This window comes from Zingiber officinale, chromosome 5B, assembly GCF_018446385.1.
Source record: "Zingiber officinale cultivar Zhangliang chromosome 5B, Zo_v1.1, whole genome shotgun sequence".
Taxonomy (NCBI): Eukaryota; Viridiplantae; Streptophyta; class Magnoliopsida; order Zingiberales; family Zingiberaceae; genus Zingiber; species Zingiber officinale.
Genome location: NC_055995.1, coordinates 97,391,964 through 97,404,192, shown reverse-complemented (window position 1 = coordinate 97,404,192; position 12,229 = coordinate 97,391,964). Strand labels below are relative to the sequence as shown.

General features: G+C 42.2%; 1 protein-coding gene across 1 annotated transcript; it reads right to left on the bottom strand.

Annotated features, from left to right (window-relative positions):
* Positions 1 to 3,634: 3,634 nt before the first annotated feature.
* On the bottom strand, positions 3,635 to 5,170 carry LOC121985124 (WRKY transcription factor 71-like). Its single transcript, XM_042538408.1, has 3 exons — positions 4,627 to 5,170; positions 4,278 to 4,421; positions 3,635 to 4,195 (listed from the first exon to the last, which is right to left on the bottom strand). Exons 1-3 carry the CDS (start codon positions 5,058 to 5,060, stop codon positions 3,790 to 3,792), a joined length of 984 nt encoding a protein of 327 aa, XP_042394342.1. The 5' UTR covers positions 5,061 to 5,170; the 3' UTR covers positions 3,635 to 3,789.
* Between the last annotated feature and the right edge of the window lie 7,059 nt (positions 5,171 to 12,229).

The window sequence follows — 12,229 nt, the reverse complement described above, 5'->3', positions numbered from 1 at the left end:
AGGGGCAGCTTGATCCAATCTATAGCCTACTTTAGCAGTTATTAGATAGATATCCACTAAATCTATATCATTCTGAGTCATGGTTACTGCTGAGAATACAATGTGTTTGATTAGAAGAGCCAGCCACCGGGTGGGTTTCGATCGACTGAACTTTGAGTTTAACTGAGGTGGCTGAGCTCGGAGTGCCTAACTTTGCACGAACTAAATGGGCTTGATTTAGCTATTTGGGGAGTGACAGATTTTGCACAAACCGAATAGGGTTCGATCGAGTTGCCTGATAGCACAACATATCGAGTATCAATTACAACGATATAACAACTCGTGCGGCATATCCACATTCACTTATATAACTAAGAAGACGTTTTTACTATCCCAATGAATCATCTCAACTTCGAACTAATGTCACATATCAATATCCAACAAGTTCAACGAGAGACCTGACAATGATAGTCTTTTCTATTTGTCAATTCTTGGTCATGAGATGAGAAATCAACAATAATTCTATTCGAAAGTCGATGAGGAGAATGCTGGGGATGTGGTGTTCCTGTAGATTTCGCTCTCGCCTGTAACACAAGCAGCGTCAGTACCGAGCCAGAGAGGGGGTCCTCGGCGATGACCCTCCGACGCTCAAGTAGTCTCCGGCGAAGCAAGAAGTAAGAATTGTAGCGCAACAGTAAAAATCGCATGTAAAACATACCTCCGTCGATACTTGGACCCTCTTTATATAGAGCTCTGGAAGTGTACGTGCACGCTTCTCAAGATGAGCGCCCGTCTCAAAGTTTTTTCTAAAAAGACGTATTAGTAAGTGCCCCTGACATAGTACTTTAACGGACCGAGCATATCTCTGAAGTGATAGTGGAAGTTTCGTCATACGATCTTTTGTCTGACTATGTCGTTTGGCAGTGACAGTAGCTCCTAAAAGGATGTCAAAAGATATCCTGCTGTGTCTGTTGCTTGGCCGAGCAAAATAGCCGCTCGATCGGCCGGAACTCCAATATCCATGTACTATCTGCTATCGGGTCGAGTGAGAAGGCCGCTCGGCTAGAAGTCCACTGCCCCGTGTAGTATGTAGCCGGTCGAGCGGGGTAGCCGCTCAACCGGAATCCACCGTCCTTGTGATTTGTCGCCGGGCCGAGCGGGCTCCTTCGTTCGGTCGGAAACTCACTGTCTGCGTGCTCGGCTGATGTTGAGGATGATGCTTGATCGAGCGGAAGAGCCGCTCGGCTCGACTTCTACGCGTCCCTTGAGCGTCAGTTTGATTACTTCCTGTGTCGAAGATGGTGGGTCAGTACTTAATCCCCGGTCGGAGTATACTTCGCTCGATCGATAATACCGTCGACCCATTGACCGTTTTGATTTTGATCTCCGCCGTGACAGTGGAGTGGAGTCCCTCATCATCACTGCATCAAATGACTTCACAACACAATAATTAATGTCAAATCACACTCGCTAGTGATAAAACACTATAGAGTTTGAATCCCATTAGAGATAAATTTTTTGGAGGTTAACGTTTGAGTGTGCATAAGTTGTACTTGGGTAGACGAACTAGATAAAAGATAGTCTATCTCGAAATTAATAAGGCAAAGTTCAGATACTTAAATAATAATAATAATAATAATAATAATAATAATAATAATAAGAAGAAGAAGAAGAAGAAGAAGAAGAAGAAGGAGGGTCAAGTCTAACGCTTCACACTGGTTGGGTAGAGTCTAAAAGCAATAAATGTTGATCACAATTACAATTTGATAAGCTAAACAAGTTTAATAGACAACAGTTAGTTGATTAGAGTCTAAAAGCAATAAATGTTATCACAATTACAATTTGATAAGCTAAACTAGCTTCATATAATAATCGCCATAGGTTTGAAGGCCTTGTGAATACTAATCATGTAAGATCACAATTATAAAACAAAAATAATGTTGTGTCCTCATCATGTTTGCTATTACTCTTTAATAATAGAGTACTATATATATATATTATATATTAGGATCCACAAAATCAAATCAATATGCACCGACACATGCTCTATTGTCATTTAGATTACATGTTTGATCTTACCAACCAACAATATATATAGTTGACATAATTATGGATCCATAATATGATTTAGTATTTAGCCTATTTCAACATTATTGTGTTGACAACCAACAAACTTACAACATAAATCAACGAAACATGTTAATTATGTACCTCTCTCTTTCTTTGAAAAAATGGAGAATTTTCTTTAGTCAATAGTACCTTTCTACAAGGTTTTATTTAATTTTAAGTGTGAAAGACATTCTAGAACTTTTTGTCCCTTAGTCAAATGCTTCATATGTATACATTGAAACACATTAAAAAACAAACATAACTTGGAATTTTCTTTTGTCAAACTCATTAAACTAAAAATGTCGAATTTAACCACTTGGGAGTATCACTTTCCCGCTTACCTAACTTGATTGACTTTAGCTCAATTGAGCCACATTTGCATATGAACTATCTATCTTTATAACTGCCCTCCTTTTTGAACATGCTATTTAACTCACTTAAAGTCAATTATCGAGTCACTTCACATGCCATGTATTTTCTTCCACACTTTATAGTCCCTTGCCAGAAGAGAACGAACTATGCCGAGTATATTGGAGAAGAGTTTTGAGGTTTAAAGGAATTAATGTGGAACCTCAAGTGAGGAAGGTGGTGCAGTTCATAAGAGATTTCATATCGAATTCTACAATTTAATTAGTAAACTTTTAGATTATTGGCGGATGGGCATATATGAATACGATAGACTTCATATTGTGTGAATGAGATTTTATGTGAAAGAATAGTCAAGTAGATCCACATACAAGAGACATTTTATAGACATGTTATCTATACATCGATACCACCAAACACATGATACACTAAAGCTAAACATCGCATTTAAAGACTCTTTCATTTTTGGATTATTAATTAGACCAACTAGCTAGGATCAAACCCTTAACTCTCAACTAATTGGTTGAATTTGACCTAATTTTTATTTATAGATTACTAAAAATAATATTATAAACTTTTTAAATACCATTTATTAAAAAAAAAAGTAACAATATTTTTATATAATATTTTTTAATATCAAGATTTTGCTTAATCAAATTTTATAAGATTTTTTTTTTGAATTAATGCCCCCTTTATGGATCGTTTTGTGGATATTAACACCACTGCATTAAACAACATAAAGATCAATTCAAATAGAAGAGATCAACAAAGTGCCAAATTGAATAAGACATGCCCAATCAATGATCAACATCCAAAAGTAAACTAAGAATTCAAATAACTCCAATATGTATATACTTGAAGTTAATTATTAAATTAGAATTTGATTAAATTTAAACCAAAGTCATATCAAGGACAAAATAACAAAACCAAACCAATTAAGAAGGCTTCCAATTTATTTTCCAATATTAATGAATGAATTAATTGTTTCATGTAATTATCAAAGCAAAACATAATTTGAATAAATTACACCTTAATTAATTCAAAGATTCAACACAATATCCAACAGATAAAGAGCTGGATCGTAACCAATATTTAGGGAGTATCCAACAGACAAATCTAGTAAAGAGACCTCTCCCTCGGACATGCCATTAAAATCCCATGCAAACAGAAGATATAGCAATGAGGTTGATTAATCAGTTATATTATTTAGAAAATAAAGCACACACATTTGTACAAAAACTAGGATTAGTCGATCGATTGGCATGTAAAACGATCGATATATATATATATAGATATCATAATTAGTTACCTAACTAATTAAACGTACCAACAGATTCATGGAAACTGTTTTCTCTGACTAAACGCGGGAACGACGTCCTGCAGGAGACCGTAATCCGGGAGCTGAACCGAAGGCTGCATGCCGATCGTCACCGTGCTGTTGCCGGCGGCGTTTGCTCGCTGCACGCCGCTCAGTGCTCGCACTTGCTGCAGGAGCTGCTGCTGCTGGTGGTGCTGTTGTTGTTGTTGGTGGTGGTGGTGGCTGATTAAGTTCGCCGGCACAGTGAACTGCAGCAGCGGCGGTGGTGGCGCAGCTGGTAAATAGTGTCCTCGGGGAGTACTCGCAGGGCTCGGGTGGATGTGCTTCCCTTCGTAGGTGGTGATCACGGTGGTCGGATCTTGATACGATCTCTCCACTCTCTTCTTCACCGGGCACTTTTGGGCCGTGCAACGATAGTAACTTCTGCGATTAATTAGTAGATAATTGGGAATTATAGAGAGCTTAATTAAGGAGGATATATATATTTCATGTAGAATTAATTAACCTTGGAAAAGGGCTGTTTTTTACTGCCTTTTGGCCGTATTTTCTCCACCTATAGCCGTCTTCGAGATGATCGACCTCGCTCTTGGTCATGAAGGCGAAGCGAGGCTCCCTCTGCCTCTTTTCTCCCTTCTTCTTCGGCTTGTTCCTGCACCATCAACAAAACCCTAAAAGTTTGACCGGAGAGGCCTCAAAGTTTGGTTTTGTTAGGCGAGCTAATTAATATTTAATTAGACATGTGAAACTAATTGTGACTTCCTTCCATAATCGATCGATCTATATATATATATAGATTTGGGGGAAAATATAATAATAATAATAAAATCTAGTGAGAGAGGAAATCTAAGACTTACAGTTTGAGCTTCGATTTGTCTGCGTGATCAGTCGCCGGTTCTTGGTCTTTAATCTCCTCGTTGATGGCCTCCGCCGCCTCCTGATCCTCCAGCTTCACCCCTTCTAGGGCCTCCATCGACGACGACGACGACGCCGAACAATTGGCCGACACCGGGGAACCAACTCCGGTCGACGGGGTCGCGATGTGGTTCCCCCAGTACTTGGCGCCGCCGTCCGCCGCCATCTCGCCGCCATTGAACCAGTCGTCCGGCTGCGCCCAGCACGACGCGTCGAAAGGGCCGGACGCCTGCAGCATGCCGTCGTCGTTCAAGTAGTAGTCGTGAAGGCTGTCCGTGCCCGCCGCCCATTTCCCGGCGGACGGAAAGATCGCCGACAGGTCCCTGTCGGGGTGGTAGTCGAAGAGGTCGCCGCCGCGGTCATCGCCGCCGGACATCGGTGCGGAAAGCTAAAGGAGAGAGAAAGAAGACGAGAGAGAAGGGAAAAGTTAGAGCATATGAAACGCCGGCCACGCTCGCCTTTGCCAAATTCCGATCTCCATTAGAATGAGAGAGCGAGAGATCATCAGTTATTATATTTATATCGACGGTATCGAAGAAAAAGAAAGCGGTGGAATAGTCCACGGTCAACAAGAGAAGCTGTCGATGAGTCAGCGGCCACCGGCATCCGGCGGTCGGTCACGTGCCCGGGAGGACGAGTGGTCCAGAGTGCCGTGGATTTCTCCTTGAATTCTCCCGCCACGTGCCGGTCGGCCACAGGTCATCCGGACATCCGACCCACCGTGACGCCCCGCGCGCGTCACGCGGTGGTGCTCGTTGCGGCTGGGTGTTGACCGCGGCGAGCGATCTATAACGTTGGATCACGATCCGACGGCGCGCGTAAACTTCATATTAGATTTGCTGTTGGCAATCTATGTAGTAAGATTTTGCTATTTTTGTAAAATCTGGAAAGCCACCTACCCACTGGACGATTGGGATTTGGAAGCCATGCACGATTCGCTGGTGGAAAACGGAAATCCAAAGCATGTATAATAGTCAAGGCTTGTGCTTTGAGAAAATCACGTAGAAATACAATATCCGAATTCTTAGTTTTTTTATAAAAAAAAAACTAAAAATTTAAAATGTCAAAACAGGAAGTTGACTGGACATGACGAAGCAAAAGTTGACGGTTTAAAATTACCGTTTGGACAAGTCAAAAGTGATGTGGAGAAGTGGACGCCACAAAAGTTTCGAGAAGTAATTAAAGATCGATCGATCGATCGATCGTAGGGAGTAGAGAGCATGAGATTGTGGACCAGATAAAGAAGTCAAAACTGCTTTTGATCGATCATAAAAATCTTAATCAATAAATGTGTATTTAATTTCCTATTAACGACTGTTTTATCTCTCCTTCACTTTCTGCAATCCGGAAACGTGTCGATCAAGGCGATCTATGTCTGATATATGGCTCTTCTTAGCTTGTAGCAGAGAATCATTAGGTTTCGGTCATCTTTTTCAATGTCGACAGAAAGATGCAAGTTGCTTGAGTCAAGAACGGACTTGGTCTAAGATTTCTAGAGACTTGGACCAGCTCGCAGTGCATCTTTCATTAGTAAAAAAGGCAGCGAGTTGAGAAGAAATCAAAGGAAGAAGGTCAAAGGGTGAGTTTGATTCATCTCTTCATGCCCAACCTTTTGACTTCTCTCCTCCTCCTCTCGAGCCATCCTCAAGAGGTTCACACTTTGTGCTTTGCTCAATGAGTAGCTTGTGATGAAGATGAAGGAAGCCCCCACTTCACATGGGAAACATGATTCAGAGGGTTCCTCGAAAGTAAACTTGCTCAGGCAATTGATCAGCCGGCCATAGAGAACGAGTCAATTTCCACTGTAATGTCAGATTCAGCATGCACTGCACTCCCTGTTTTTTCTTCTTCCTTTTGTCGGACAATAAAAGATGGCATCGGATTCGTGCGATCCTGATCACTGATAAAAGCATGCAGCATGCATGCATGCATGCATGCATGTCCTGGAAGCTCATAAATTGGATGAGAATTAAAGAGTTGAAGAGGAAGAAGAAACAAGAGAGCATATCCAGTATCTGAAGGGGCAGTGAACAGTTTTACATGCCAAAAGATTAAATTTCTGTCTCTTCTGTGCCACCGTGACAGTGCATGTGATCATGAGCAACCTTTTGATCCCTCTAGCTAGCTATCTGGGAATGCACTACTGGAGGCCGAAGGTGAAGACAACATGTCTTTCAGCATGCATGGCCACTTCAAGTGGCGATCACCTTCACTGATGTCCTGCTTCGATAAGCGTGGTGTCAGCGAGAAGAACGAGTCTCTTAAATTCTAGTGCCCAATTGTTTTGCATGCAGTGAGAACTTGTCTTCGAGCTCGCAAAGTCGAACGCAGACTACTTCAGTTGCTGCTGCCACGCCGTCTCAGAGTTGTTAAGGATAAAGAAAGAAAGGGAAAAGGGGGGGGGAGAACAAAATTAAAGGAGGATCCACTTGCGAGAATAAAGTGTAAAAGAACAAAAAGAAATAAGTGGAGGGATGAAGATGTGGGAAACAGAATCTGACTTAGAATTCAAGAGAGAGAGGGGATCAGCTTCTGATAAAGCATGAGCAGCTTGCTGAATCGATTGGAGTGGATTAGGTTTATGAGTTATAGAAGATTAAAGATGATGGGCATTAGTGCGTGTTTAACTATTTCTGATCGAGCAATTTAATTAGAGGAGAAAAGGGTAATGAATGAACTTTGGGAGTGTGTACTTATCATAAAGTGGGGCCTTATGACTGATGGGTCCCACAAGGTGTCTGTCCATTTACAGAGTTGTACCCTGATGCAGGGTATTGTCCCATTTGCTCATGGTCTAGTTGGTTCGTTTGGATGAACATGCATATAAGTAGATAGGTAGATCAATTTTTTATATGCTTAGAAGAATGGTTATTAGTTAGTAATTATCGATCGAAGGATAGAAATTTCAATTTATCCCTTGTATTTGTCCGCCTAAGTAAATAATGTTGGGGAATCTCTTGTTGTTATCAAGTTGAATTGAAATTACATGAATTGACTTATATGTTGAGATGATTTAAATTGAGAATCTCAAGCTGCCATTGTGGTTGATTCGGATGAGTTAAGTTGCCAGGTTTGCTGATCAAGTTGAGTGGGATGTCGATTGTCATATGTCGAATGCAAATGCCACAAGGTCTGGTGGTTCGATGCTTGAGCCCGAGTGAAAAGAGTTCGAGTCAAGATGCAAAGCCGTCCGATTGCTGAGTCCAAGTGAGTTGTCGAGCACTGAGTTGAGATGCCAAGTCGTCCGACTGTCGAGGAGGTCACTGAACGATGAGTCGGGATGCTAAGTTGCCCGGATGTTGAGTGGGTCACTGGACGCGGAGTGTCAAGTAATGCTTCTCGAGGCCAAGTGGGTCAACGAGTGCTCGGAAGGATGTCAATACGGTTGGGAATTGACGTCAACTACTTAGGAAGCAATCCTGAGTCCAAGTGGGTCGTTGCCACTTGAGGAACGAGTTGGAAAAGGAGAAGCTAAGGCTTGTGTTCAACGTGAATTCCTTAAAATATATTTGTCCCCTCTGACAGTGCTATTGTAGGACCGTTGGGCTGGCTAGAAGGGGGGTTGAATAGCCTAAAAAAAGTAAACAGAAAAGACCATTCTCGAACTTTCAACAGAACACTTGCATAAAGTAAATTAGCAGTAAATAAAAAGCAGAAAGAAGAGGCTCACAATTTGACTTGGTTACAACCAAGGAGGTTGTTAATCCAAGGAATGAACGCGCACTAAAATATCTCCTTCAGGCGGAGAAGCCTCTTACAGCAGTGAAAGCACAAAAGACAGAAGCTAAACTAGAACAGAAGCACACAAGTGTTTGGAATGTAAATTTCTGAGTTGATTCAAAGCTTCTGGACCAAGGCTATATTTATAGCCTTGGTCGGGGCGCCTGGAAGGGTTCCGGGCGCCCTGGGGGGATAAAACTTTATCCCCCAACGTTCAGATCGCGTAAATCGCGATCTTGGCCAAAATCAGGGTCCGGGCGCCCCGGACTGTTCCGGGCGCCCGGAAGGGTTCCGTGCGCCCCGGACTGTTCCGGGCGCCCCGGAGCCCAAAGTCAACAGCCGTTGACTTTTTCGTTCGGGACCTCTTCTCTGGTTCAGTCCCGCCTCGGTCCGGTTCTTCTCCTCCGGATCCGCTCATTTGGGTGATCTCTGCCATCCGAAAAAGGTCTCACCCGAACCCAACTTCCGGTCTTCTCGAGCGTGCTTCCCTCCGGCTTCTCGTCCCTCGGAATTGCCGCGTGTTTCCTTCTCGTCCGCCAGCGTACTCATCCGCAGTCTTCGTCCCTCGGTCGTCGACCTTCTCGCTAGCTGTGTTTCTTGCTCCCCGAGCAATCTTCCGCTCCGGCTTTCGTCCCTCGGAACCACCGCGCGCTTCCTTCTCGTCCGCCGGTGTACTCTTCCGCAGCACCTCGTCCCTCGGACTGCCGTCCTTCTCGCTAGCTGCGTCTTCCGCTCGACTACCTGTGTTCCTAAGCTCCTGCACACTTAGACACAAGGTTAGAAACAAACAGGACATAACTTAACTTGTTGATCACACCAAAACAACCTTGGGGTTCCAACAATCTCCCCCTTTTTGGTGTGATCAACCCAAGTTAAGCTAGGGTTAAAATAGACATTAAATAGAATTAAGTAAATTAACTTAATTTGCAATTTAAGTGCAAAAAGATAGAAGAAAAAAAAATTAAATCTATCTACCTCCCCCTAGACTTATACTTTCCCTTCTCCCCCTTTGATCATAAAAAAATGGGGTTCCAAGAAAAATAATCTAAGGGTTAAAGACTTAGAAAAAGTATTTCTAAAAAAATCTAAATTTTTAAGAAATTTAGAAAAATTTTCTAAGTAATTAAAGCTGAGATTTCTAGTTTCAAGAAAAAAGTTCTTAACTTAGGAAAAAATAATTTTTGAGAATATTTCTAAGTATATAAATAAAATCCAAAAAAAATCCTAACTTACATTTTTATGTATTTTTTTTTAAATGACTTAGGCAAAAAAAATTCTAAGTAGGTAAATTTCTAATTTGAAATAAAATGTTTTGAATAACCTTTTTTAAGCACTAATTAATTCTTGTATTAATGCTTCATTAGTAAGTTAATCAAACATTTATTTCAATATTTTGGCTTCCAGGTCGTGGCGAGGCACTAGGCATTCTTGGTTATTGGAGCAACAACCACTTCCTTAGACAAAGCCTCATAAAGAAATTCTTTGTTTAATTTTCTCACTTAAAGCGCTAATTTTACTTTTAAAATTAATTTAAGCATGATTTAGGAACCCAATATAGGTTCCAACCTACTGGATTAATTTAGGGACATATTTTCTTGAAATGTTCCTAATTTATCCCGGGTGATATTTAAAGTACCAATTTAAATTATTAAATCTTCTAACATTGGTTTTAGATGAACATGCATAATTTTTTAAGTTATCTATTTGAATTTTCAAATCTTGATTTTTTAATTCCAATTTCTCATTTTTTAATTTTAATTTATCTAATTCTTCTAAGGGACAAGACTTAGCTAGAATTACTTTTAAATTTTTATTTTCACTTTCTAATTTACAACCGTCTTTTGTTAAAAGTTTAACAAACTTAAATATTTTATCGGGAGGAAGAGATCGTACCTGACTTACCTTGTCGATTTTATTGTTCGTTTCTCCCCCTGAGCTGCTGCTTTCTTCTGACGTGTCTCCCCCTTCATCGATGCTCTCGATGCTCATTTCGGAAGAGCTTGAATCGCAGTCGTCGTCTTGATGACTCGCCATTAGTGCGAGTCCGGAGAATGTTTCGACTTCCGATTCGGACGAAGTATCGTCCCACGTCGCCTTCAGGGCCTTTCGTTTCTGGATAGGCTTCTTACTCTTATCCTTGTCTTTGTTCTTCAGCTTGGGGCAGTTGTCCTTGACATGCCCTTCTTCGTCGCAATGGTAGCAGCGGATAGTTCTTTTCTTTCTACCCTGTGGATGGTTAGTTTTTCTAGAATTGTATAACTTCTTAAATCGTCTTACCATTATTACCATTTCCTCGTCATCGAGAGAAGATTCTGATTCAGGTTCGTCTCTCGAAGCTTCGAGGGCGACATTGTTCTTTGGCTCCCTCATTCCTGCACATCTTGACTCATGCACTTCAAATGTTGAAAAAAATTCTTCTAATAAAAATTTTTCTAAGTCCTTCGAAATGTAAAAAGCATCTACTAGTGATGCCCATTTTGAATTTGTAGGGAAGGAATTTAAAGCGTACCTGAGCGAATCTCGGTTACTTACCTCTTCTCCGAGATTCGAAAGTCCGGTGATGAACTCCTGTATCCTCGAGTGTAGATGTGCAATTGTTTCACCTTCTTCAAGACGGAGGTTGGTGAGCTGGTTGCGAAGTAAGTCCCGTCTCGCAAGCTTGGCTTCGGATGTTCCTTCGTATAATTCAAGGAACTTCTCCCAAAGCTCCTTTGCCGAGTTGTAGGTGCCGACATGGTTGACTTCTTGTGGCGGAAGTACGGTTAGCAGATGGAATTCTGCTTTCTTGTTTGCCACGTACTCGGCCTGCTCTTTCTTTGTCCATTGATTTTTCGCTTTGCCCTCGGGAGCTTCAAAACCATGTTCCATTGTTAGTAATAAATCAAAATCGGTACCAAAAAATACCTCCATGTGCTTCTTCCAGCTTGCAAAGTCCCCCTCGAATTTTGGTGGGTGGATGTTAGATCCGGCCATCTCGTTGCTTCGTTCGGCGGTTAGTCCTCCTGAAGCATCTCGACTCTGATACCACTTGTAGGACCGTTGGGCTGGCTAGAAGGGGGGTTGAATAGCCTAAAAAAAATAAACAGAAAAGACCCTTCTCGAACTTTCAACAGAACACTTGCATAAAGTAAATTAGCAGTAAATAAAAAGCAGAAAGAAGAGGCTCACAATTTGACTTGGTTACAACCAAGGAGGTTGTTAATCCAAGGAATGAACGTGCACTAAAATATCTCCTTCAGGCGGAGAAGCCTCTTACAGCAGTGAAAGCACAAAAGACAGAAGCTAAACTAGAACAGAAGCGCACAAGTGTTTGGAATGTAAATTTCTGAGTTGATTCAAAGCTTCTGGACCAAGGCTATATTTATAGCCTTGGTCGAGGCGCCTGGAAGGGTTCCGGGTGCCCTGGGGGGATAAAACTTTATCCCCCAACGTTCAGATCGCGTAAATCGTGATCTTGGTCAAAATCAGGGTCCGGGCACCCGGAAGGGTTCCGGGCGCCCCGGAGCCCAAAGTCAACAGCCGTTGACTTTTTCGTCCGGGACCTCTTCTCTGGTTCAGTCCCGCCTCGGTACGGTTCTTCTCCTCGGGATCCGCTCACTTAGGTGATCTCTGCCATCCGGAAAAGGGCTCACCCGAACCCAACATCCGGTCTTCTCGAGCGTGCTTCCCTCCGGCTTCTCGTCCCTCGGAATTGCCGCGTGTTTCCTTCTCGTCCGCCAGCGTACTCATCCGCAGTTTTCGTCCCTCAGTCGTCGACCTTCTCGCTAGCTGCGTCTCTTGCTCCCCGAGCAATCTTCCGCTCCGGCTTTCGTCCCTCGGAACCAC